At 53.8% G+C, this 23243-nt stretch overlaps 1 protein-coding gene across 2 annotated transcripts; it reads left to right on the top strand.

Annotated features, from left to right (window-relative positions):
- The first annotated feature begins 1864 nt into the window (after positions 1-1864).
- On the top strand, positions 1865-23238 carry Plcd1 (phospholipase C delta 1). 2 transcript variants are annotated; one of them, XM_021208054.2, is made up of 15 exons: positions 1865-2082; positions 10416-10580; positions 14015-14243; positions 18532-18661; positions 18750-18981; positions 19659-19860; positions 19953-20097; positions 20174-20323; positions 20409-20567; positions 20822-20981; positions 21177-21293; positions 22131-22309; positions 22402-22534; positions 22617-22766; positions 22878-23238. In XM_021208054.2, the coding sequence occupies exons 1-15, from the start codon at positions 2049-2051 to the stop codon at positions 22961-22963; spliced, it is 2271 nt and encodes a 756-aa protein (XP_021063713.1). In that variant the 5' UTR covers positions 1865-2048; the 3' UTR covers positions 22964-23238. The 2 variants fall into 2 exon arrangements, with proteins under 2 accessions (XP_021063713.1, XP_021063712.1); XM_021208053.1 differs by lacking the exon at positions 1865-2082 and adding an exon at positions 6852-7044.
- Positions 23239-23243: the final 5 nt, after the last annotated feature.

Raw genomic sequence — 23243 nt, 5'->3', positions numbered from 1 at the left:
AGCAAGACAAGCCCCAGAGACTGACCATCCTGAAATTTAGCATTCTTGTGCTGAGAGTGCACACATGTGTCCTTGCTGTCCTCGGAGTGAGGGATAGCGTGGGGGACAAGGGAACTGACTCTAACAGAACTAGTACTGGCTGGAATACTAGACCTCTCTCACCTGCCCACAGTCACCAGCCCCCTCCCCCACACCCACCTTTGCACAGACACTTGAGACTGGGGCAGCCAGGGGTTGGGGGTGGGACAATACCTGGAACTCCGCCCATAGAGGACAGGTCTCAGGAGCTCTGTGCTCCAAAGAAAGCCTACCACTGAGCCCCTAGGAGCAGTCAGGGTCTCAGGAGAGTTTGCAAGGTTCTGAGTAGAGTAAATGTGGCACCCAGCCAGGACTAGGCCCACACCGCTGCCCCTGGAAGCCTTCCCCACCAGATTCGACAGCCACCCTAGACACACTACTTAAACCTAGCTGTGCAGAGCAGAGGGCCTCCCACCCAGTGAGAGAGGGAGAAGAAAGAGGAGGGGAAGATCCAGAGCGGGGAGAGGGTCATGCTGCAAGTCAGCACTTGAGCATGGCGTACCTCATTTCTGGCAGAACCTGGCTGCTTGGGCCAGCTTTGAGTCAGCATGCCTTCCCAAGTCTGCCTGGCAACCCCAGGCCAGGGGAGGGGACATGAGTGAGCTGCAATGTATGCAACAGAAGCCAGCAGGTATGTGCCTGTGAGCTTGGAGTACACAGGGCAGAGCCTTCTATAAACCCTGCCATGGTCTTTTGTGGTGGAAGGAGAGGCCCTAGTGGTGGGTAATGCTCTGGCTTGGAGCCCAGGACAGAGATGACAAGAAGAAATGACTCTGGAGATGAAGCCATGCCAACTGCTGGTGTCAGGAGTTCTTGGTCTTAGGTGGGGGAGAGGAGACCTGACTCACGGATATTCGAGTACCTGCCAGGCTCCAGGGCGGGACCGAGGTGGGAAGTTCCAAGGCTCAAGGGAGACCTGGAGAGTAAAGAGAAGGAATTTCTCATCTTGCCCCTTCCCAGGTTACAATGGAGCCTTGCTCATTCTTCATGCAGTACAGCACCCAGCTTGTGGAAAGGAAACCCTGGGGGCCTTCCTAGAGCGTTAGGACGAGGGCTGAGTGCTGGCCCCACACTGTGGGATGGGGTGTACATGAATGTCACGTGGTTCTCTCAAACCCAGCCTTAACACTCAGAATCGGGAGTCGGGAGTCGGGCGGCCCATGCTTCACAGGCCAGAGGCCTGCTAGTGCTAGGAGAGAAAGAACTGAGGTGAGCCGGGCTGGCCTCTTCCTGGCTAACTGCCTCCAGTATCGGGACCCTTGCCCAGGCAGCCTCACGGAAGGCCTCCCATCTTCTGCCCTCATTAGGGGGTGAGGGGCCTATACCTGCTTGCTATTAACACTACCTTAACGAAAGCACCCCCAACACCCCCGGAAATGAGAAGTCTCCCAGAGCTAAAGAGAGGGGCCCCTCTCTTGAAAAAAAAATCTAGATATTACTCTCCCCAAACGTGGCAATGTGGGCCCGTGCATACACGCGTTTCTCAGAAGACAGACCAGACTGCCGGGCTAAACTGCCGCTTTAGCAGTGATTCCTGTCCCCGCTAAGACCCGATTCTGATTCTTTCCCACATCACCCACAACCCCGGCAAGGCCAGGCGCCCACAGGCAGGGCGTGGGGCCGGCAGCTCGCCGTAATGACAGGGCCTGTGGGTGGTGGCGGTGGAGGAAGCGGGAGGGATCTGACTATTTCTGGCCCTGGCGCGCCCAGCTGGCCCAAGCCCGGGCCAGGGTTGGCTAGTCTTCCCGGCCCCCAGCTCCGCGTCCTTTCCAGGTCCCCTGGAGGGGGCGGGGAGAAGCGCCGGTTGGCGGGTCCAGGGGGCGGTGCGGTGTCCTGGACCCACCCCCGGCCGCCTCCCCTCGCAGTTCAGTTGGGTCCCTGCACCGAGCTGCGCAAGGACCCCAGGCCGCTCGGTGGTTGTTGCTCAAGTGAATCACGCCGCGTCCCCTCCTCCGCGCGCCCCGACCGGCATGGACTCCGGTCGGGACTTCCTGACCCTGCACGGTGAGTGTCCCGCGCGTAGGGGAGACCCTCGGGAAAGCCGGTACCCATCCGGGCGGGAGGGATAACAGCTCCTTCGGCTGCATTTAAACCACCAGAGAGCCAACTCCTTGTCCCCTTGTGGGATCTCAGAAAAACCTCAGCCCGCGCTGGGCACAACCTTGGGCGTTTCCAGACTTTCCCCCAAATCTGGCCCAAGAGATCGGGGAGCAATGCTGACATCTCTCGGGGATTTCCCCTTAGCCAGTTCATAAAAGTCTTAGCTCCTGGGTCCAAATGGCACCAAAGGGGTCGGGGAAGGAAAGGGCCAGCATCCTTAGACAGCCAAACTCTTGATTCAGAGGCTTCCCAAAACACGGGTGCGCCTGAAGTGAGTCAGGCCGCGCGGGTGTGGCGGATGAGGGTGTAAGGGGGTGGGGCGAGGAGGAGGTGTGCAAGTTTGGCTGAAGTCGTTCTGGCAGCCTTCGCTCCCCAGAACAGAAAAAAGAGATGCCAGGGCTGGGAGGAGCAGCGCTATCTTTTTGCTGACCCTCCTGGCCAGACTGGGCCAGGTCTCAGCTAGAACCGCCTGGCAGCTTGGTCCTTTGTCCAGCCGGCTTTGTTTCTTCTCATCTGGGCTAGCTCTTCTCCCCATGCCTGTCCCTCTAGCAGAGAGGAAACTGCAGGCACCTGGCTGTCTTAGAAGCCTCCAGGGACTAAGTGGTATTCACGCACACTCTGGGGGAGGGGCTGTGGGGGATCTTTCCTTCGTGTCTCCCCAGGTCATCTATTAGCTCAGCAAAACCTGCTCCTCTCACATCGATCCACAGCTTCACAGTATTTCTCACTTAACTCGAGTATCCCTGAGATTGTAGGTCCTTGGGTTTTGTTTTTTAATGAAACAACGCGTATTTGTGCGTGTGCTTGGGGCGGGGGGTGTATGGAGATCGGAAGACAACTTGCAGGAATCGGTTCTCTCCTACCTTGTGGGTTCTAGGGATCAAACTCAGGTCACTGGGCTTGGCAGCAATTGCCTTTCCCCATCAAGATGTCTCACCACCTGGGCTGTAGATTTTTGTGCTCACAGTCCTCCGCTCCGCTCCCCCTTGGATGTCTGTCCTGCAGGCAGCCCCCAACCTGTTTTGCATCACTTGACCTGGACTTTATTGTTGTGGGGGCCCAGTAAGCTTGGGTTTCTAAAAGACACCTTGTCAGACTGTGTTCCTACCCCTCCCACTGTTCCCTCATTCTCTCCAGAGGTCAGAGATGCCCCTACAGCTCCTGACACACTGGTGGGAACAGAGGGTGGGCACTCCGAGGGTCACAGTGGAGAGAGTCTGTCTCTCCCCTGGCCACCTCCCTCTGGCTGCCTCTGACACCACAGTGTCTGTACCCTGGTCCCATTTCTTTCTTCAGTACTGAGGAAGACACAGAGCCTCAGTCTAACACAGCACAGGCTTGGCCAGCCTGGCCCATCCTGTTTGAGACCAGCCTCCTGGAGGTGTGACTCAGTCCAGCCTTTCCTGCAGGACTGGAATGTACACTGTGGCCAAGCTGACGGACCTGTGGGCCCAGCGCTTCAAGCATGGTCTCCACCGTGACCTCCAGAAGCAGCTCCTGCCTACACTGCCAACCCGACGGGGAGGGGAGAGCAGTCAAGGAGGGTCTCTGTGGGAGGGCGTGGTCACTGTGGCTTGTACTTGTGAGCTGACAGGGAGTCTGCACTCCTCTCCACAGTGTGGCTCCCACAGCTCTGGTCACATTCTGGCTTAGGCAGTTGGGGGTCTGCTGGAGAGGTGCCCTCAGTCCCCTCCAAGGAGTCACCAAGAGATGACACGTGGCTTCTGTCCTTAGTTATTACTCATACAAACAGTAGAGTTCTCTCTCTCTCTCTCTCTCTCTCTCTCTCTCTCTCTCTCTCTCTCTCTCCTCAGATAAGTCATTTGACTTTTAGGTGCCTTGAATTCCTTGTAGAAGACACACACACACACACACACACACACACACACACACACATGCCCCAAGCTGGGGGTTGTCTGGCAGGGTGGGTAGATGATGGGACAGTACCAAGGGCAAATGTGGCTGGAATCGGATGCATGGACCAAGAGACTCTTTCTACCACTGAAGCCTGCTCATTGATACTATAGTTCCCATCTTCCCCTCCTACCCCACCCCTCTCCATTTTAGCTAAAGCCTGGGCTGGCATCCCCAGCAGGTCCCTGAAAAGACCCCACCTCCCAGGACATTTTCCTTCACTGAAGACAGTCACCACACTGACTTGCCCTGCACCTGGCCCACCTGCCCTATTGCAAGAGCTGGCGGCATTCTGTAAAAGGGACAGGGAGCCCCGAGAGCCACAGGCTTCAACTCCAGCTTTGCCATTTGCTGTGTAGCCGTTGCCTTTCTGAGCCTTTTTCTCATCCATGGGATCGCAATGTATTTTTCCACAGAGGATGTTGCCAGGATAAAATATTAGTGGGGGCTGGGGACTTAACTTCAGCAGAGCAGCTCAGCGGGCACACATTCCTGGGTTTAGTCTGCAACACCTTATAAGCTGGCACAGCAGCACAAGATTACAATTCTAGCATTTGGAAACTGGCAGCCATTAGTTCAAGAAGTGGCAGCGCTCAGCTGCACAGGGTGTTTGTTGGAGGTCAGCCTAGGACACACAAGATCCTCTCAGACAAACAAAATCAATGGGCTTAGGAGTTCTGAGTCGCTTCCGAAGCCAGGGACCCCAAGAAAAGTGATCACAGAAAGTAGTGGTGGCCTGCTCCCCACTGATGGGAGTTATGCTTCAAAGCTGTCTGCTTTGGGGGTTCTGGGCCCATGATACACACACATTGATCCAAGTTGTTAACTCTTTGGTGTCCCAGGCCACTTGAGGAGTCGGGACCGTCTCAGAACTGCATTCTGTTGCTGTGGGTTGTTTCCCGTTTCTTGTTGTTTGGTGGGTTTTATTTGCTTTGTTTTTGAAACAGGATCTCACGTTATACCCCAGACTGGCCAGTTCACTATGTGGCACAGGTTGACCTCGAACTCATTGCCATCCCCCTGCCTCACAATCCTGAGTACTACAATTACAGATGTGAGCCGCCCTCACAAACTTAGGGTCGTGTTCTTAGATGCATCACATAAAGTGCTAAAGAATTCAAAGAAAATACAGCATGTTGGGATTCGATCACATCGGAGCCCAGGCGGTCTTTGTTTTGGCTAAGAACCTCTATATAGCTGGGCAGTGATGGCACATGCCTTTAAGTTAATACCAGCACTTGGGAGGCAGAGGCAGGGGTTTCTCTGAGTTCAAGGTCAGCCTGGTCTATAGATAGAGTTCTAGGAAGCCAAGGCTATGCAACAAGCAAACAAACAAAACCCCTTGGCATGTTTTTTGTTTTGTTTGTTTTTTACAATGTGGGCACTACTCACCCCAACATTGAACAAAGCTTTCCCATGTCCACATTTCGGTTCATCTCCATTCAATGCCTTGATCATTACTCATCCCTCAGTGTGGCGGTAGGCACCCTACTCGCTCTGTGCTTTGGCTTTTAGTTTTTACTGTGCTTGTCTGTGCCAAAAAAACTGGCTTTGCCAGTGACTCAGTGTTGCTGCTGCAGTGAACCCCCTGGGGACCTCTTCAAGGACAGAGGGTAAGGGAGGGGTGAGCCAGGCCTCTGGGTGGTGTCCTGACCCTCCTGCAGTGGGGACGCAGTAATTGCAGAGTGAATGAAAGAGAGGTTGTACGAATGAAAGACCCCAGTGTTTCCCGGCACTCTGGCCGAACAGTTCTGCACAAAGTTGCAGTCTTTCTGATTTATTCTAGGTAAGCCTACAGACTCCCTTTGAGGACAGCATTTTCCTCCTCCTCCTCCTCCTCCTCTTTTTTTTTCATTTTTACTTTTTTTTTTTTAAGAATTGTGTTTGTTCCAGGTGTTAGTGGCACACACTTTTAACCTGGAGGCAGAGGCAGGCGGATCTGTGTTTAAGGCCAGCCTGGTCTATACAGAGAGAAATTCTGTTTAGAGGAGGAGGAGGAGGAGGAGGAGAGCATTGGCATTTGTTACCTTGGGAAATCACATCACTTAGATAGGAAACGGAGAAAACCAGGGAGCAGGCAGCAGGCCTAGTCATAACAAATCAGTTGAATAATTGAGGATGAGAGATTTGGCGGGCTCAGTAGACTAGCTCCGGCTCCACCTGACCACCTCCACGTCTCTGTGTCACCAGAATTCCCTCCGCAGAGCATTCTTCCCAGTCCTGACGCCTGGGCTATCTTGCAGAGTTGGCGTTGGCATTCCTTGCCAGGCTCTACAGCGCACTTTATTCCAGTCCCCACCCTTACACACCCTCTCAAGTAGAGGTTCCTCCCATCCCTGCCTGGACTCCGCCTTTCCCGAGCAAGAGCCTCCCTCCTGGGTTCCGCCTCTCCCTCCGTGTGCTTCCTGGCTGTGATTCCTCCACGTCGCCTACCAGGCGGTGGATGCCAGCCCTCCGGACCTGGGTTATGCCTGACAGGCTCCGCCACTCTAACCCTCCAGCCACGCTTGCTATTCTAACACTCTGGAGGTGAAGGCACAAATATCCGGAGTTCAAGGCCACCTCAGTCACACTAGGAGATGGATGCCAACCTCCCCCGTCCCACCTCCTAGGTTCTGGTTCCACTTCCCCCGCCTGTTTTCTGTTCTCTCCAACCTCCCTAGCCTATGAACCCGCCCCCCAGACTTGGCTCCGCCTCCCAAAATCTGGCCCCGCCTCCAGAGAGACGGGCCCGCCCCCTCTCTGAGGTTCTGACTCCGCCTTCTCAAGGCTAGACTGCCGGCCGGACTCAGCCGGCTTCTAAGCTAAGATTCACCCGGGCAGAGGCTTAGGAGAACGCCATGCAGTGTCTGGGGGTCCCGAGTTGCAGACGGGGGAGCGTGAACCGCTCCCGGGAGCGCTACCTGCAGGAGCAGAGTCGCAAAGTAGCGGCGCTCAATGGACAGAGACTGGGTAAGGGATGAAGGGGACTGGGACAGCAGCTGGAACAGGACGCTCCTCCCTTTAAGCCTCAGATTATACATGTTTATTCTTCTGCGGGGCTGTGTTTTCAGTGTGGGTGTGTGGGGTGAGTACTGGGAGAACTAGATACCTACCCTTTCCTGAGCAGCCCGCTGCCTGCTAACTCCAAGCCCTCCTGGTTACAAACTCATCCCTGGGTGTGTGATTCCCTGTGGAACTGGTATGACCGTGTAACCCAACGCTGTCTACTATGACGGTGGACAAATGTAGACCTGAACAAGTGACACTTGGTGACCTCAGGGTTGGCTAAGTGATTGTCACACTGGTGGTATTATGTCACGATTGTGTGGGGATGGTAGTGTGTAATGACATATACCCAAGTGAGCATTCTGGTACTGAAGGTATCTGTGTGTAGCCCTGTGTGACAGTGTACAGCTGACAGTGGCTGCTCATGACTGATGTGACCGTGTGGCCTAGGGTGATGGGCTGGCTGCTCTTCTGCTGAGGCGTGGGATTTCTGATGCTGCTACCCACTGGCTCTGTGACTTTTGAGCCGCACGTCTCATTGCTCTGACCCTGCGAGCAGGCTGCCTACTTCTGAGTCCCAACTCTGCTGTACAACTTCCTCCAGCCTCGATTTCCTCCTCTGTAAAATGGGGATAATGATACTGCCTTTCTACCTACGGTTGTTGAGGGGATTAAACACATGTGCTGCCAACAGTAACTTATTCAAATATTAGCTATCATTATGGCGGCTGCTGTTATTATTATGGTGACGACATCCTGCACTGTACGTGTGTGAAACACAGTAACACGCTCTCCATGAGACTAGGGTAGTTTGCACACTGTGTCCCTGGGTGCAAGGTTGTGTCTGTGAGATCGTTTGTGATGGTGTGGTATATCTTGGTGTAGCTGTGTATGTGTGTGGTGTGGGTTCCAGGCCCAGCACCTCCATCATGCAGCTTGCTGGTTGGCTCTCCTGGATTCCTACCCTCCATGTCTTCTACATGGTTGCTTCCCTGTGTGCAAGCCAGGAAAAGATTGGCGAAACCCCTGAGCTCTCAGCCTACCCACCCTCCCAATGCTGAAATGAGGGCTGGATAAGGGTTTTCCATAGACTTTCTACATAAGAGAACAAGCGTCCTGTGGTAGGCCACCCAGAGGCCTCAGAATCAGGAAGCCCTTCCCACTCCATGGAGACACTCGCCCAGATTTCCCAGTTCCTGGAGGCTGGTAGCCGTCTCCCTACTCCAGCCTATCGCTGTCTGACCCCGCAGCCTCTGGTGGCTCCGGGAGAGGATAACCCTGCCATCCCCTCCCAGTGTTTTCCAGAACGAGAGGGTGGGGGCTTGCCTTCCACTTCCCAGCAGCCCCCACTCCCATCTGGGCTGGGAGCTTGTTTAACTGCATCCAGCTCAGGGGGCAGGGCATTGACAGATGGTCAGGAGGGGCCCCTCCTAATGTACCTCAGTCTGAGAAGAGACAGTGGGATCTCCCAGCAGAGGCCAGAGGTGACTCTCAGCTCTGACAGTCTGGAAAGTCCCTAACCTTCCCTCCATGTGAGACATTCTATGCGAGCCCCTTCTCTCCTCCCAGGTCTCCCCACACTGAAAAGCTGCCTGTACTGAGGTAGAACATCTTCTAGCCATGGGTAGACGCATGGGACAAAGGTGGTGGCATGTGGGATGACTGTCATCTCGAAGGAGTGGCAATAAGGCTTTCTGGGACACTGTTCTTACCCCAGGACAGATGAGGGGGCAGAGGTATGGGGTGGGGGGGGGAGAAGGAAGCTTCTGAAGCTATAGGAGGTGGATGTTTTCACAAAAGCAGGAAGCTGATGAGGGGTGGGGAAGGTGTGGGTGAGTGAAGCCTGCCTGGTCCATCTTGGCTTGTGGATAATGTGTTGAAGGCCATAGGGGTGCAGTGTGGTGGATTAACTGGGAGGAGAGATTAGAGGGGGAGGGTCTGGGCTCAGAAAAGCAGCCTGTGGCTTTGTGACAATTTTCAGCACTAGCATAGATTGTAGCTCCTCAAACAGGACGGTTGGGAGTCCCTGGTGCCATTTTTCTGTTGGGTCACATAGTTTTAGGGACACATTTAGGTGTCCAATTGGCTTTGAACAGATCCGGCTGCTGAACTGTGTGTGATGTAAACACACTGGGTGCATGCATGTGCCCACGGCGCCTTATAGATGTATCTCTGTGTTCCACTGGTGCATTGTTGAGGTACGGGGTGCAGATCTCCTTTATCATCCTTAGTAGAGGATTTGTGTGCGGAGGAAGACTCCTAAAGGGCTTGGTGCCTTCCTGGTGCCGCCTGCCTGGGTCTGTTGGGAGAGAGGACCCTGAGTACTCCAGAGCCCGTGACTCAGGTCAAGCCACACAAGAGCTGGGCAGGAGTGGGGCAAGCAAGCGGAGTTCTGTCCTCCTTGTGGGCTCTGTCTCGGCTTCTGGAAGGATTGAGCTCTCTCTTAAAGCAACTGTTCCTGAGGGAGCCCAGACCCAGGACACTCAGAGGTTAGGGTCCAGTAGGAAAGACAGGGCCATCCCAGCAGGCTAAACACAGTCCACAGTGGGCTCATCATGCTCTTCTAGGGACAAAGATCAGAGAATGGCTTAAGCGGCTTCTAGTTAGAGGCTGCGGGACAGGGACATGGGGAGAGGGTGGCGGGATGGGGACATGGGGAGAGGAGGTTGCGGGATGGGGACGTGGGGAGAGGAGGCTGCGGGACAGGGACATGGGGAGAGGAGGCTGAGGGACAGGGACATAGGGGAGAGGGTGGCGGGAATAGCATAGCCCCAGGGATTCATGGCAGTAAACCATGAGGTCACACAGCGGGTCAGGGAGTGTGCTGGAACTTAGGTACAGATGATGCTGGAGCCATTGGAGGTGGGAGGTTATTTGGCTCTGCAGGCCTGGGTTCATTTCCAGCTGCGCTGGGTCACTTTCTTTCCTTCCTTTGCCTTGTCCTTTAGTCCCAGCTTACTTCACTCTGAGCCAGGCCATTTCCCAGATTGCCCTGGAACTGCAGGGCTTTTGAATTGTGCTCATTGATGTTTTAGACAAGTCACAGTGGGCTTGGGGCGGAGAGTGTATCACAGTGGTCAAACATTTGTCTGCTATGCACAGACACCCTGGGTTCAATGGGGCAGAAAGTGTGATCTTAGGTGGGTAGAAGTCTTGCCTGTGAAGGAGGCAGGGGACTGGCCGGTGGAGTCGAAGGAGGGAGGAGGATACGGCTGAGTAAGGATGAGGCCGGTGAGAATGGGCTCTGAGTGGGCAGAGAACAAGGCCAGTGTGGGGCTGATGCTAAGAGGGACACTGTGGAGAAAGTGACATCTCACCAGTGTTGCTTCTCCCAGGGCTGCAGGATGACCCGGACCTTCAGGCCCTCCTGAAGGGCAGCCAGCTTCTGAAGGTGAAGTCCAGCTCGTGGCGTAGAGAACGCTTCTACAAGCTGCAGGAGGACTGCAAGACCATCTGGCAGGAATCTCGAAAGGTCATGAGGTCCCCGGAGTCTCAGCTGTGTGAGTGCCTGGGGTCCCGTGGTGGGTGTGGTACAGGGTAGGGTGGAGGCCAGTCATGGGCCATGACCACAGGTGGGCCATGCCTAAGGAACCAAAGGGAGAAACTCAGGTTGGCTGGGGTCAAGGTGTTAAATCACTTGTAGGGAAACCAAGGTTAGGCTGGTCACAGAGAGAAGCCACAGGAGCTAAAGGAAGGTGAGCAGACTTAACCATGGTCACAGATGGGGACAGCCAGGCTCAGAAGCAACTGTGGAGCCGTACAGGGTGGTTTGAATGCATCGGTGCCACCCAGACAATGAATGGGTGGATCAGAGTGGTAGGGCCAAAAGCCAGGCCCAAAGTCCGGGGACAGATAAGGTACTTCCGTCCCAGTGGCTGGTATGTAAGGTGGGGCTCAGGAGGAGTTAACACTCCCGAGACTGAGCCACGGGAGGCTGGGGTAGGGCACAGGAGGAGAGGAGAGAGGAGTGATGGGTACTGTCTTTCTAGGGTGTCTCAAAGGCTCAGGGATCCAAAGCTGGGGGGTGGGTGTGCGGATGGAAGCGACCTCCTGAGAGGTTTGGGGGTAGTTTTGCAGACATGCCCTTCAGTGCAGGAGCTCCATGAAAGTTCCCTGAAAGAGAGAGACATCTCTTACACCTTACCTGGGAGCGGGAGTGGGGGTGGGGCTTAGCCAAGTGCCATCATTAGAACTGTGACAGTAGGCCAGGCTCCTGCCCGCACTGTCTGATATGGGAACCTCCAACTCAAGATTCTTGAATTCCCTCTGCTAGAATTAAAGGCATGCACCACCACATGGAGTTTGTTGTATTTATTTACTTATTTATTTATATATGCATAAAGACACTGGAGCTGTCTTCAGACACACCAGTAGAGGGCATTGGATCAAAGGCTGTGAGCCACCACGTGATTGCTGGGAACTGAACTCAGGACCTCTGGAAGAGCAGTCAGTGCTCTTAACCACCGAGCCATCTCTCCAGCCTCTGTTGTTGTTGTTGGTGGTGGTGGTTTTGTTTTTTTTCAGATAGGATTTCTCTGTGATTGACCCGGAACTCACTCTGTAGACCAGGCTGGCCTCGAACTCAGAAACCCACCTGCCTCTGCCTCCCGAGTGCTGGGATCAAAGGCGTGCGCCACCATGCCCCGCTGTTTTTAAAGCAGGACCTCATACAGGTGGAGCTAGCCTTGAATTTGAGGGTGGTGCTCATCCAGCCTCCTGAGGATGGATTCCTGACCCCTCTGCTGTAGCCTCCTTTGGAGAATGGAACCCTAATGTGTCTCAGAAGTCACTCTGAGGGTTCGGGATGCAGCTCAATTGGTAGAACACTTGCCTAGCATGCATGAAGCCCTGCGTTGAGTTCCAGCACTCCGTACACTGGATGTGGTGGCACTTGGTTGTAACTTAGTATATGGGGGGTGGGGATAGGAGGATCAGAAGTTCAAGGTCATCTTCATCTGCATAAAGTTCAAGACCAGCTTAGAAACAGGAAGCCCTGTTCCCCAAACAAACAAACAAACAAAACAACAAAAACAAAGCAAGCAAGCAAGCAAACAAACAAACAAGAAAATCACCTTGAGACTCAACTCTGCCCCAACAAATGTCCCCTAGCACTGGAGTAACCCCTGACCTAGCCAGTGCTCGTGAAGCCCCCTCCCCCCCCAGGCTCCTGCACTGGGCTGTGGTCCAGACACAGGGTTTCCTGTTATCTGCTGGTGGGTGGGGGATGGGAAAGGAGGCTTTCACTGGAGTCCTGGTGGGTACATTTGAATGTGCACTTAGTGCTTGGAAGGGGATAAGGGAAGGGGTAAGAAGAGAAGGCCCCTCCCTATGTCCTTCCTGGAGCAACTGTCCCTCAGGCTAGTCCCCTGTAGACAGGCAAGGGAGCCCGGCTGAGATGGGGGTCAGATCCGGGGGCACTGGGGGGGTGGGGGAAGGCTTGCTTCTGACTCAGGTGGCTGCCACAGGTCTCATGTTTAGCAGGACTTGTTTGCAGGACACCTTACCTCTGGGGAAACTGAGTCCAGATAATGGAGGAGTAACAGGTTTTCCGGTTTCTCTTTGTCTCTGTGTCCTGCTAAGTCTCTCCAGTAACTTCCCAGTGCTCATTCTTTGTCCCCAGGAGTGTTATCAGCAGTAAGGGCAGGCTGGCCTTTCTCTCCCTGGCCCTGGGGGCTCCACAGCCCAGGTTTCCTGTTTTCATTCCTGGCCCAGCAGGGCTCAGCTGCCGAGTGTGGGGCAAAAACAGATTAACCGGGGATGTGTTCTGCATCCCAGATGGTGCAGGGGTCTTGGGTCCCACTCTTCAGAGCCTATGACCCAAGTCAAGGCACGTGGTACCCGTGTAGTCCTGAGGGTGGCTGGGAGGCCCTGGGGACTGGGGTAAGAGGGGCTTGGGGGGGGGGATCCAGACTGAATGGATGAGAAAGGCTGAATGGATGAGGGATGTGACTGGGGTAGTCCTGCTGTGGGGAGGCTGGCTCTCAGCCAGGCTGTGGGAGATACACTGGGATGGCAGCATAGAAGACCTTGTTTGTCCCCAGCTTGGAAGACTGGCTTGATGGGAAGGCTCTCCCAGCCTCTTAAGGGCAGAGTGATGTAACCTACTAGACCCCCAGGAATAGCGTAGTGAACCCGCTGAGGACTATGCCTAACCTGCCCGGGTGGCCTTGTCTGTCCCTTACTGCTGAGCCCCCTAGGTCTAGGATGCCTCAGTACAGTAGCTCTAACGCAGAACTCAGCCTTTCCGGAAGCTGAGGTAGGCCCATGAGGACAGAACCCTGCCCCCATCTCCCTGTCCTGCCCAGCTCTCTCAGAGACACAGACTGGCTTCTGCTCTGCCTCTTGGGACCCTGGAAGGTGGGGTCTTTCTCTGCCCTTCTGCCAAAGGGCTCCCTGAAGTCAGAACTCATGCAGTCACACGCAGGGTAAACACATCACTTTTCTCTCTGGCTTTGGGATTCTGTCACTTGACCCCCAGAGCCAGGACTGTCCAAAGTGGGACAGTAGAGGGACCTGAAGGTGATGAGAGCTGTGGGGGCTCAAAGATCAGTGTGGTCTGGAGGGTGCATGACCTCTCCCTATGGCAGGTGCCAGATCACAGTGGAGTCTCTCTAAGAGGCCTGCTTTAGGCTTCTCCTGCCCTCATTCCTGTGACCATGGATCCTGTCCTTGCTGCTTGTCCTAGCCTAAGATCTCTGCCTCTGTGTCTCCCTGTGTGCTCCCACTCTGCCTACTGCCGGCTGTCCTGTGCCACGCCTGTAAAGTGTATTCATTCTTCTTCTCTCCCGCCCGTCCTCCTGCCCTCCTGTCCTTCTCCCTGGACCCACGCTCTGAGCCCCCAGTCTGGCTGTGCTCTTCTCCTCGTGGCCTTGGCTGTGCCAGAGGCAGTCATTTCCCCCACAGCCTGTTCTGCTGACCCATCTCCTCTTTGCAGTCTCCATCGAGGACATTCAGGAGGTGCGGATGGGACACCGCACAGAAGGCCTGGAGAAATTTGCCAAAGACATACCCGAGGACCGGTGCTTCTCCATTGTCTTCAAGGATCAGCGCAACACCCTAGACCTCATCGCCCCGTCTCCGGCTGACGTTCAGCACTGGGTGCAGGGCCTGCGCAAGATCATCCACCACTCAGGCTCCATGGACCAGCGGCAGAAGCTGCAGCAGTATCCTCCCGGGGGCAGTGGGTCCCGGTTGGGCGTGGGATGTGCTGTGGTCAGTTGTGCCGCGGTAATAAAATGCCAGGGTGTGTTGGATCCTACGCTGGTTGCTATGATACTCAGCAAAAACAAGTCTGGAGAAGAGGGGTTTATTTTATGTTTTAGGAGAATGTGGTCCATCGTGCAGGAAAGTAGGAAGTCGGGTGGCTGGTTGTATCGTCAGGAAGCACAGAGAAAGGGGCGAACACTCAGGTGCAGCTCACATCCTTTTTACTCAACCTGAGACTCCAGGGAATGGGGTGAACCTCATTTAATCTCCTGACACTCCCTCAAAGACACACCCAACTGGGCACCGCAGGGACCGGCAGGGTGGCTTGCCCAACACTAGTGTGTTTCTTCAGGTACTAGCATGGCTGGTTCTGGCGAGGGCCCTCTCCCTTGTTTGCAGGCGGCTGCCTTTTCTCTCTCTGACCTCTCATGAAGAGAGAAAGCTCTTCTTTACAGGCACTAAACCTTTGGTCAGGGCCACACCTTCATGTCCTCATCTAACCTTCCAAAGGCTCCTACCTCGGAAATCATAGTACAAGGGGTTGCTGTTTCAACCCTGAATTTTAGGAATTCTTGTTTTAACCCAGGGCAGAAGGAAGGGCAAGTACAGAGGATCTAATGACCCAAGGTCAACAGCTGCGTCTCTCTGTGAGCTGTGTGGAGATAGGCATCTGGGAAGTGGGTGTGGCAGGTTGGGAGAGAGGTGGGGAGATGTAGTCATGTTTTTCAGGGTTACTGCCCTCAAGAGCTTGGAAGGCCATGGCACTCACTCTCCTGAGCCATGATGTCTGGGGGCGGGTGATACTGGGACCCCAGTGTTCAGATCTGCCTTCAGGCTGAAGGCAGTAACTTGTGAATCAGTCCCACTCACGGATTGCTTCCGCGTGAGATTAGGCCGGGACAGCTCTCTTTTTTGCTTTATTTGCCCGAGACAGGTTCTGGGCTGGAACTTGTGATCCTTCTGCCTCTTGAGTACAGGGATCACAGCCTTTCCCATCATGCCCTGCAGCGTCCCCTTTTATGATAGCTTTATAGAGGGATAATCCACATACCATAAGATTAACTCACCTGTCGAACCTAGGGCTCGGGCAGTGGTTCAGTCAGTAAAGGACTTGCCGTGCAAACACCGGGACCTGAGTGTGAACACAGCACACACGTGAAAGTCCTGATGTTAGAGCATCTTCGCCCTCAGGCCCCCCACAACCCCCCATTAGTGGCTCTTTCATATTTCCCCCAAACTCAGGCCTAGATAGCCCCCATCTGCTCCCTGTGGACTTGCCATAGACGCAGAGTCCAGCAGCCTCTCCCGAATGGCTTCTTCCTAGCGTGTGTCGGCACTCATCCACTCTGTACTGTGGCTCTGTACTCCATTCCTTCCGGCGTCCTAACAGTATCCCACCATATGGACACACCCTTGACTGGACTCACCCGTGACTGGGGCTGTGAGTCCATTCTACTCTTGGACTCTCATCTGCGGTGAAAATTCAAAACTGCATTTTGTGTGGAGCGTGTGTGCTCTTGGGTGCACACTCAGAGGAAAGTTGCTAGGTTATTTAGTAACATTTAAGGTTAACTTTTTTTTTTTTTTTAAAAGATTTTATTTATTTTATTTATTATATGTAAGTACACTGTAGCTGTCTTCAGACACTCCAGAAGAGGGCGTCAGATCTTGTTACGGATGGTTATGAGCCACCATGTGGTTGCTGGGATTTGAACTCCGGACCTTTGGAAGAGCAGTCGGGTGCTCTTACCCACTGAGCCATCTCACTGAGCCATGCCTGTATGTGTGGCCATGTACCATGTCCATGCCTGGTGCCAGAGGAGACCAGAAAAAGGTGTTAGATCCCTTGAGACTGGAGTTGCATGCTGTTGTGAGCCGTCACGTGTGTGCTTGGGATTGAACCCTGGCTCCTCTGGAGAAGCAGCCGGTGCTCTGAACCATGGAGCCATTTCTCCAGCCCCTTGTTCTAGTTTTAAGTATGGGTCTGTGTCTGCGTGTGCATATTATGTTCATGTGTGTGCAATGAGGACACTGGATCCCTGGAGTACCGTTAGGAGCCATTGTGAACAGCCCCATGTAGGTGCTGAGAACTGAATTCTGGTCCTCTAAGCCATCTCTCCACAACCCTCCCCATGCTTGACTTTTTGAAAACCTGCCAAATCATTTTCCAAAGTGGTTCTAACAATTTAGATCCCCACCAGCAATGTAGGGGGTTTCCATTTTTACACCAATCACTAGCTCTTAGGTTTCTCTTTGGTTACAGATATTCTTCTTGTCTGTGAAGTAAATCTCTGGTTCATTTTCTGCTTGCTTTTGTGTGTGCTATGAGATAGAAAATCTATTTTCTCTTTGCATTTGGATACACAGTCATTCTAGCACTGTGCATTGAGACTGTTTTTTAAAAAAAGATTTCTTTCATTTGTTTTATGTGAGTACATTGTCGCTGTCGTCAGACACATCAGAGAAGGGCATCGGATTCCATTGCAGATGGCTGTGAGCCACCATGTGGGAATTGAACTTGGGACCTCTGGAAGAGTAGTCAGTGCTCTTAACCTCTGAGCCATCTCTCCAGCCCATGACTTATTTTTTTTATAATTTTTTTTAAAGATTTATTTATTTATTATATGTAAGTACACTATAGCTGTCTTCAGACACTCCAGAAGAGGGCGCCAGACCTTGTTACGGATGGTTATGAGCCACCATGTGGTTGCTGGGATTTGAACTCAGGACCTTTGGAAGAACAGTTGGGTGCTCTTACCTGCTGAGCCATCTCACCAGCTCTATAATTATTTTTATTACATTAGTTATTTATTGTTTGTGATGGCATACTTGTCCCTCGTGTGTGTGTGTGTGTGTGTGTGTGTGTGTGTGTGTGTGTGTGTGTAGGTCAGAGGATAACTTGTGGAAGTTGGTTCTCTCCTACCTTATGGGTCCTGGGGATTAAACCTGGTTGTCAGGGACCCATGCTTGCTGTGCCAGCCCATGGGCCTGAAAAGCATTATCCTGTTGAGCATGCCCATTGAACTGTCCACTGGCCGTGAACATGAGGATTTACTCTGGACTTAGTTCTGTCCATTTGTCCATCTATCTGTCTTTCCATGCAGTATCTTGGCACTCTCTTATCTCCCCTAACTTCGTGGTTATCTTCATAATCAGCAAGTGTGAGTTGTCCACGTCTGTTCTTTGTTTTGCAAGATTGGTTTGGCCAGTCTGGGTCCTGTAGCTTCCTACATGTATTTTAAGGTCAGTTTGAGTCAATTTCTTGAAAAGAAGCCAACACCATTTGATAGGATCATAGGTTAATCTGGAGACTTTTCAGCATGAAAATGTCTTCAATCCATGGATAAGATGAGATGTCTTTTTTTTTTTTTTTTTTTTTTTTTTTTTAAGTTATGTAACATTTCTTATGCTGCCTGTGCTGTTGTTTCATGTGTAATTAAACTGTAATGTCTTTTTTAAAAACACACTCCCATGAAGTTCATCCTCTTGTCTGACTCAGGGCTCCAATTGTGAGGACTGTGCAAAAAGCACCGTCCACCCCATCAGTTCTTCAGAGTCTGAAGGGAGAAAGTGGGGCGGGGTGGTGTGGTGTGCATGTACACAAGCGCAAGCATGGGTCCGAGACCTCCGGGACTTGACTTGATCCAAGTTTGAGTTTGCACGGGATTTCTCCACTTTCCTTTCCAGCCTCAGGTACCAGAGGCGGGTGAGGGTCTGAGAGACCCAGGCTGCCATCAGCACAGTGGGAGGTGATCGGGCGGGGCAGTTACTGACTGGGTTCCTTTTCTGTAGTCTAAATGTCCTCAGCGAACCTTTTTTATAGTAAATATTTTCAAACGTCATCAGGTTTCATAATGAACAAACAGAAAAAAGTCCCTTAGCTGGGTCTGATGGTGAAATCCTGTAATCCTAGCTACTCCGAGAAGATGAGGCAGGGGGATCGCCATTTCAAGGCTTAACGGGACTAAGGAGCAAGTTTAAGGTGGGTGTAGGTCATTTGACTTAAAATACAAAGTAAAAAGCAGGGCTGCAGTAGAGTGCTGTGTAAGACCCTGCTCGGTCCCTGGCACCAAACAAACAAACCAACAAGCAAGAAAAGCAAGGGAAAGGAGGGGAAAGACCCACAGGAAGGAAGGCCTCCCGGTCCCCGGCCCCTGCTTTGTGGTCACGTGACCATGGGCAGCCGCGTGCCTGGGATCTCGGTGGGCATCGGGCTGCTGTGTGTTTTCCTAACTGCTCGCCTAGCTGGATTCACTCCTGCTTGCGGAAGGCTGATAAAAACAAAGATAACAAGATGAACTTCAAGGAGGTGAAGGACTTCCTGAAGGAGCTCAACATACAGGTGGATGACAGCTACGCCAGGAAGATCTTCAGGGTGAGCCTGGCTCGGTGTGGCGGTGGGGCCGTGGGCCTGGCCTGAGGCCAGCTCTGAGCCCTGCCCATGGGCTGTGCTGGGTTTGCAGGAATGTGACCACTCCCAGACCGACTCCCTGGAGGATGAGGAGATTGAGACCTTCTACAAGATGCTGACCCAGCGGGCAGAGATCGACCGTGCTTTTGCAGAGGCCGCAGGTTCTGCGGAGACCCTGTCTGTGGAGAAGCTAGTGACGTTCCTGCAGCATCAGCAGCGGGAGGAGGAGGCAGGGCCAGCCTTGGCCCTCTCTCTCATTGAGCGCTACGAGCCCAGTGAGACTGGTGAGGACCCAGCAGTCCCAGAGCCAAGGGCTGGGAGACTCTGATGGAACAGCAGACAGACAGACAGACAGACAGACAGACAGACCTGCTGCAGGGAGCCAGCCCCAGGGTTGCTGACCAGTGTGTGGCTATCCTGTGTAAGCAGGCAGATGGGAGAAAGAGAGCAGTGTCTACCCTGTCTGGGCCTCATCTTCCTCCTGTCCCTTTCTCAATGGGCATTAAGCATTCCTGCCCCGAGACATAGAAAGAAGTGCTGACAAAGCCAAGGTTATTTCTACTTCCTTCTTCGTTAGACACAGCTTCGATCCAGCTTTGACACATGGCACAGAGAAGAGGCCCACTCCACACTTCCAGCCCGGTTAGCCTAGTGAGACCCAGTCTCAAAGTACAGAGAAAGGACGATTTGGGGACATGGCTCAGTTGTAGAGTGCTTGTGTAAGACCCCGCACTCTAGGGACACAGAGGAGGTGACACCCCGCCTTTGGGGATTTTAGACTAGGAGGAAGGACAAGAGACAGGACCTCAGCACACTGTAACTACAGTCTCACTGGGAGATCACGACTTCTCCTCAGAGCTGCAGAGGACTGGGTGGGCAAGCAGAGTGGAGAAAAAGACTTCTTTTTCCACAGTGGTGGGCAACTAGCTGTGACTCGAAATGGTGGCTTCTTCCTCCCTAGCCAAGGCCCAGCGACAGATGACCAAGGACGGCTTCCTCATGTACCTGCTGTCTGCTGACGGTAACGCCTTCAGCCTGGCGCACCGCCGTGTCTACCAGGACATGAACCAGCCACTCAGCCACTACTTAGTGTCTTCTTCCCATAACACCTACCTACTGGAGGACCAGCTCACAGGGCCCAGCAGCACGGAGGCCTACATTCGGTGCGGACCAGGGAACCGTTAGGGGCAGGTCGGGGTGGGACCCAGGATGGGACCTGGAGGGTCTTAGCCTAGTTGTCACCTTTTCTCTGCAGGGCTCTGTGCAAAGGCTGCCGGTGTCTGGAGCTGGACTGCTGGGACGGCCCCAACCAGGAACCCATCATCTACCACGGCTACACTTTTACCTCGAAGATACTTTTCTGCGACGTGCTCAGGGCCATCCGGGACTACGCCTTCAAGGTTGGCCGTGCCCGTGGGAGTGAGGCGAGGACACAAGGGGTGGACCGTCCCTTCTAACTCATCTTGGGGCTTCTAGGCATCCCCCTACCCAGTCATCCTGTCCCTGGAGAACCACTGCAGCCTGGAGCAACAACGAGTCATGGCTCGTCACCTGAGGGCCATCCTGGGGCCCATGCTGTTGGACCAGCAGCTGGATGGGGTTACCACGAGCCTGCCTTCGCCCGAGGTAGGGAGTGGTACCCTTAAGGTGGGGAAGTGAACCTGGCATGGAGGCCTATGTGCGTCTTGACCAGTCGTCCGTACATCCCCAGCAACTGAAGGAAAAGATCCTGTTGAAAGGGAAGAAGCTGGGCGGGCTGCTACCTGCTGGAGGGGAAAACGGGCCTGAAGCCACTGACGTGTCTGACGAAGATGAGGCTGCTGAAATGGAGGATGAGGCTGTGCGCAGCCAAGTGCAACACAAGCCCAAGGTTCTAGGGGAAGCTGTGGGGGTGGGGCAACCCCGGGACCCTCCCACCCCGGTGCCCATGGGACTTGCCTTGCCTTGATTTTTCTGTGGCTGCCATTCAGATCCTCTGCCCCCTCTCTGTGTGTGTCTCCTCTCTCTCTCTCTCTCTCTCTCTCTCTCTCTCTCTCTCTCTCTCTCTCTGGGTTTCTGGTGTTCAGTGCCCACTTGGTCCTACCCTACCTATGGCTCTAACCTGGGCCTCCCCGCGGCCTCCAGGAGGATAAGCTAAAGCTGGTGCCGGAGCTCTCCGACATGGTCATTTACTGCAAGAGTGTCCACTTTGGTGGCTTTTCCAGTCCTAGCACCTCTGGGCAGGCATTCTATGAGATGGCTTCCTTCGGCGAGAGCCGTGCCCTGCGGCTGCTGCAGGAATCAGGTGAGTCCCTTGCCCCTGCAGACACACGATCCTGGCCGTCTGGTCTGGTCGAGGCTGGGCCTGCCCTGCATACGGCCCTGCTGTATCCCCAAGTTGGCATCCCTGCTTTGTGTCCAGACAGAGCTGGTGGGGTGGGCGGGCGTGTCTTTAGCCCACCCAGGCCTTCACTGATGACTTGACTCCACCTGTTCTCAGGAAATAGTTTTGTCCGCCATAACGTCAGCCACCTGAGCAGGATCTACCCAGCTGGATGGAGAACAGATTCCTCCAACTACAGTCCTGTGGAGATGTGGAACGGAGGCTGCCAGATCGGTACGGGCCAGCTGGGCTCGGAGGGAGGCTAGAGAGAGCACTTGGCCTTGACCTTCAGAGCTCTGAAGTCACAGGGTTTGAGGTCTGGGGGCAGGGGGGCGCTGAGAAGGTTTGGATGCAGGCCAAATTACCCGACCAGCAAGTCTGTGTCTGGTGTGAGCTCCAGCCCTTTGCGTTTTCTTTTGGGGAATGAGGTCACACCTGTCACTCCAGCTCTTTCCAGGTGGGGGTGGAGTGGGTGGATCAGGAGTTCTGGGTTATCCTTGGCTACTTAGTGAGTTCGAGGCCAGCCTGGGCTACATGAGACCCTGTCTCAACCCCGCCTCCCCCCCCCAAAAAAAGAGACTGGGGAGATGACTCAGTCAGCAAAATGTCTGCCATAGAAGCAGGAGGTCCTGCTTGGGACCCCAGACCACATGAAAGCACAGGGGTGATGACACGAAATCTGTAATCAGCACTACTGAGGCTGAGAGAGGCTGAGCTCCGCTCACTGGCCAGCCAGCCCAGAGGATTCAATAGGAGCCCTGTCTGAAAAAATAAAGACCAAGAGAGAAAGACGCCAGGCCTTTGGCCTCCGCAAGTATATGCAGATATATATGTACACACTCACATGACACACGCCTATATTACACACAACACCATATACACACACACACACACACAAAGAACGTGGTCAGTGTGGTGGGTCAGCTAGGATGCTGGAAGGCAGGAGACATTGGACCATTGGATCCTGCTCTAACTCACATAGGAACCCAGATGCTAGTGCACTCTGAGCAGGCTGGGCTCTAGGACTCTGGGGCCAACCCACAGTTTATGACTGCTCTGTTCCACCTGTAGTGGCTCTGAACTTCCAAACCCCTGGGCCAGAAATGGATGTTTACCTTGGCTGCTTCCAGGACAATGGAGGCTGTGGGTATGTGCTGAAACCCGCCTTTCTGAGAGACCCCGACACCACCTTCAACTCACGAGCCCTGACTCAGGGGCCCTGGTGGGCCCCGAAGAGGCTCCGAATCTGGGTATGGCCCGACACAGGGGGCATGGCAGCCTGTGGAGGTCCCTTCCTGCTCACTGCCGTCCCTGAACGCTCATTGTCTCTGCTTTTCCTTAGATCATCTCTGGACAGCAGCTGCCGAAGGTCAATAAGAATAAGAATTCTATCGTGGACCCCAAGGTGATAGTGGAGATCCACGGTGTGGGCCGGGATGTGGCCAGCCGTCAGACCCCAGTCATTACCAATAATGGTATATTATAGTATGCGCTGGGCCTGGGTTCGGTGCGCTGGTGCCGTTGACCTTGTTGCTGATACGGTTTCTGCCCTTCTAGGTTTCAACCCATGTTGGGACACGGAGTTTGTATTTGAGGTAGCAGTGCCTGACCTTGCCCTTGTACGCTTCATGGTAGAGGATTATGACTCCTCCTCTAAGAACGACTTCATCGGCCAGAGTACTATCCCCTGGAACAGCCTCAAGCAGGGTGAGCGTCGGAGGGGAGGAGCCTTCCAGGGCAGTGGGCGGGGCCTGGTTTCTCTTAATCCACAGCTCACTCATCCTCTCCCAAGTGACCAGAACTGTCCTTTCCCACCAGGGTACCGCCATGTCCACCTCTTGTCTAAGAATGGAGACCTGCATCCATCAGCCACTCTCTTTGTGAAGATCTCCATCCAGGACTAAGTCTGGGGATCTGATGCAGTCCGCCCTGAGTGGGCGGAGCCGTGTCCACACCTGGCTGGCAATGTCACACCTGTGGTGTGCGGCTTGAGGCCACTGAACTGCCTTCATCTCTAACACATGGCCTGAGCTTCTGCCTCTCTGGGGGCCCAGGAACAGTCCAGTCCCCGGAGTGGTCCAAAATTCCGTTAGGAGCAACACTGCATCCCTGTCCCTGCCCTCCCTCTAGCTGACTTTAGGTTGTGAGTTTTTATAAAAAATAATAATAATCACAAGATGAATC

The sequence above is a fragment of the Mus pahari genome, chromosome 10, assembly GCF_900095145.1.
Source record: "Mus pahari chromosome 10, PAHARI_EIJ_v1.1, whole genome shotgun sequence".
In the NCBI taxonomy this organism is placed as follows: domain Eukaryota; kingdom Metazoa; phylum Chordata; class Mammalia; order Rodentia; family Muridae; genus Mus; species Mus pahari.
Note: the sequence above shows the minus strand (reverse complement) of the source record. Positions and strands in the feature narration are given on the sequence as shown.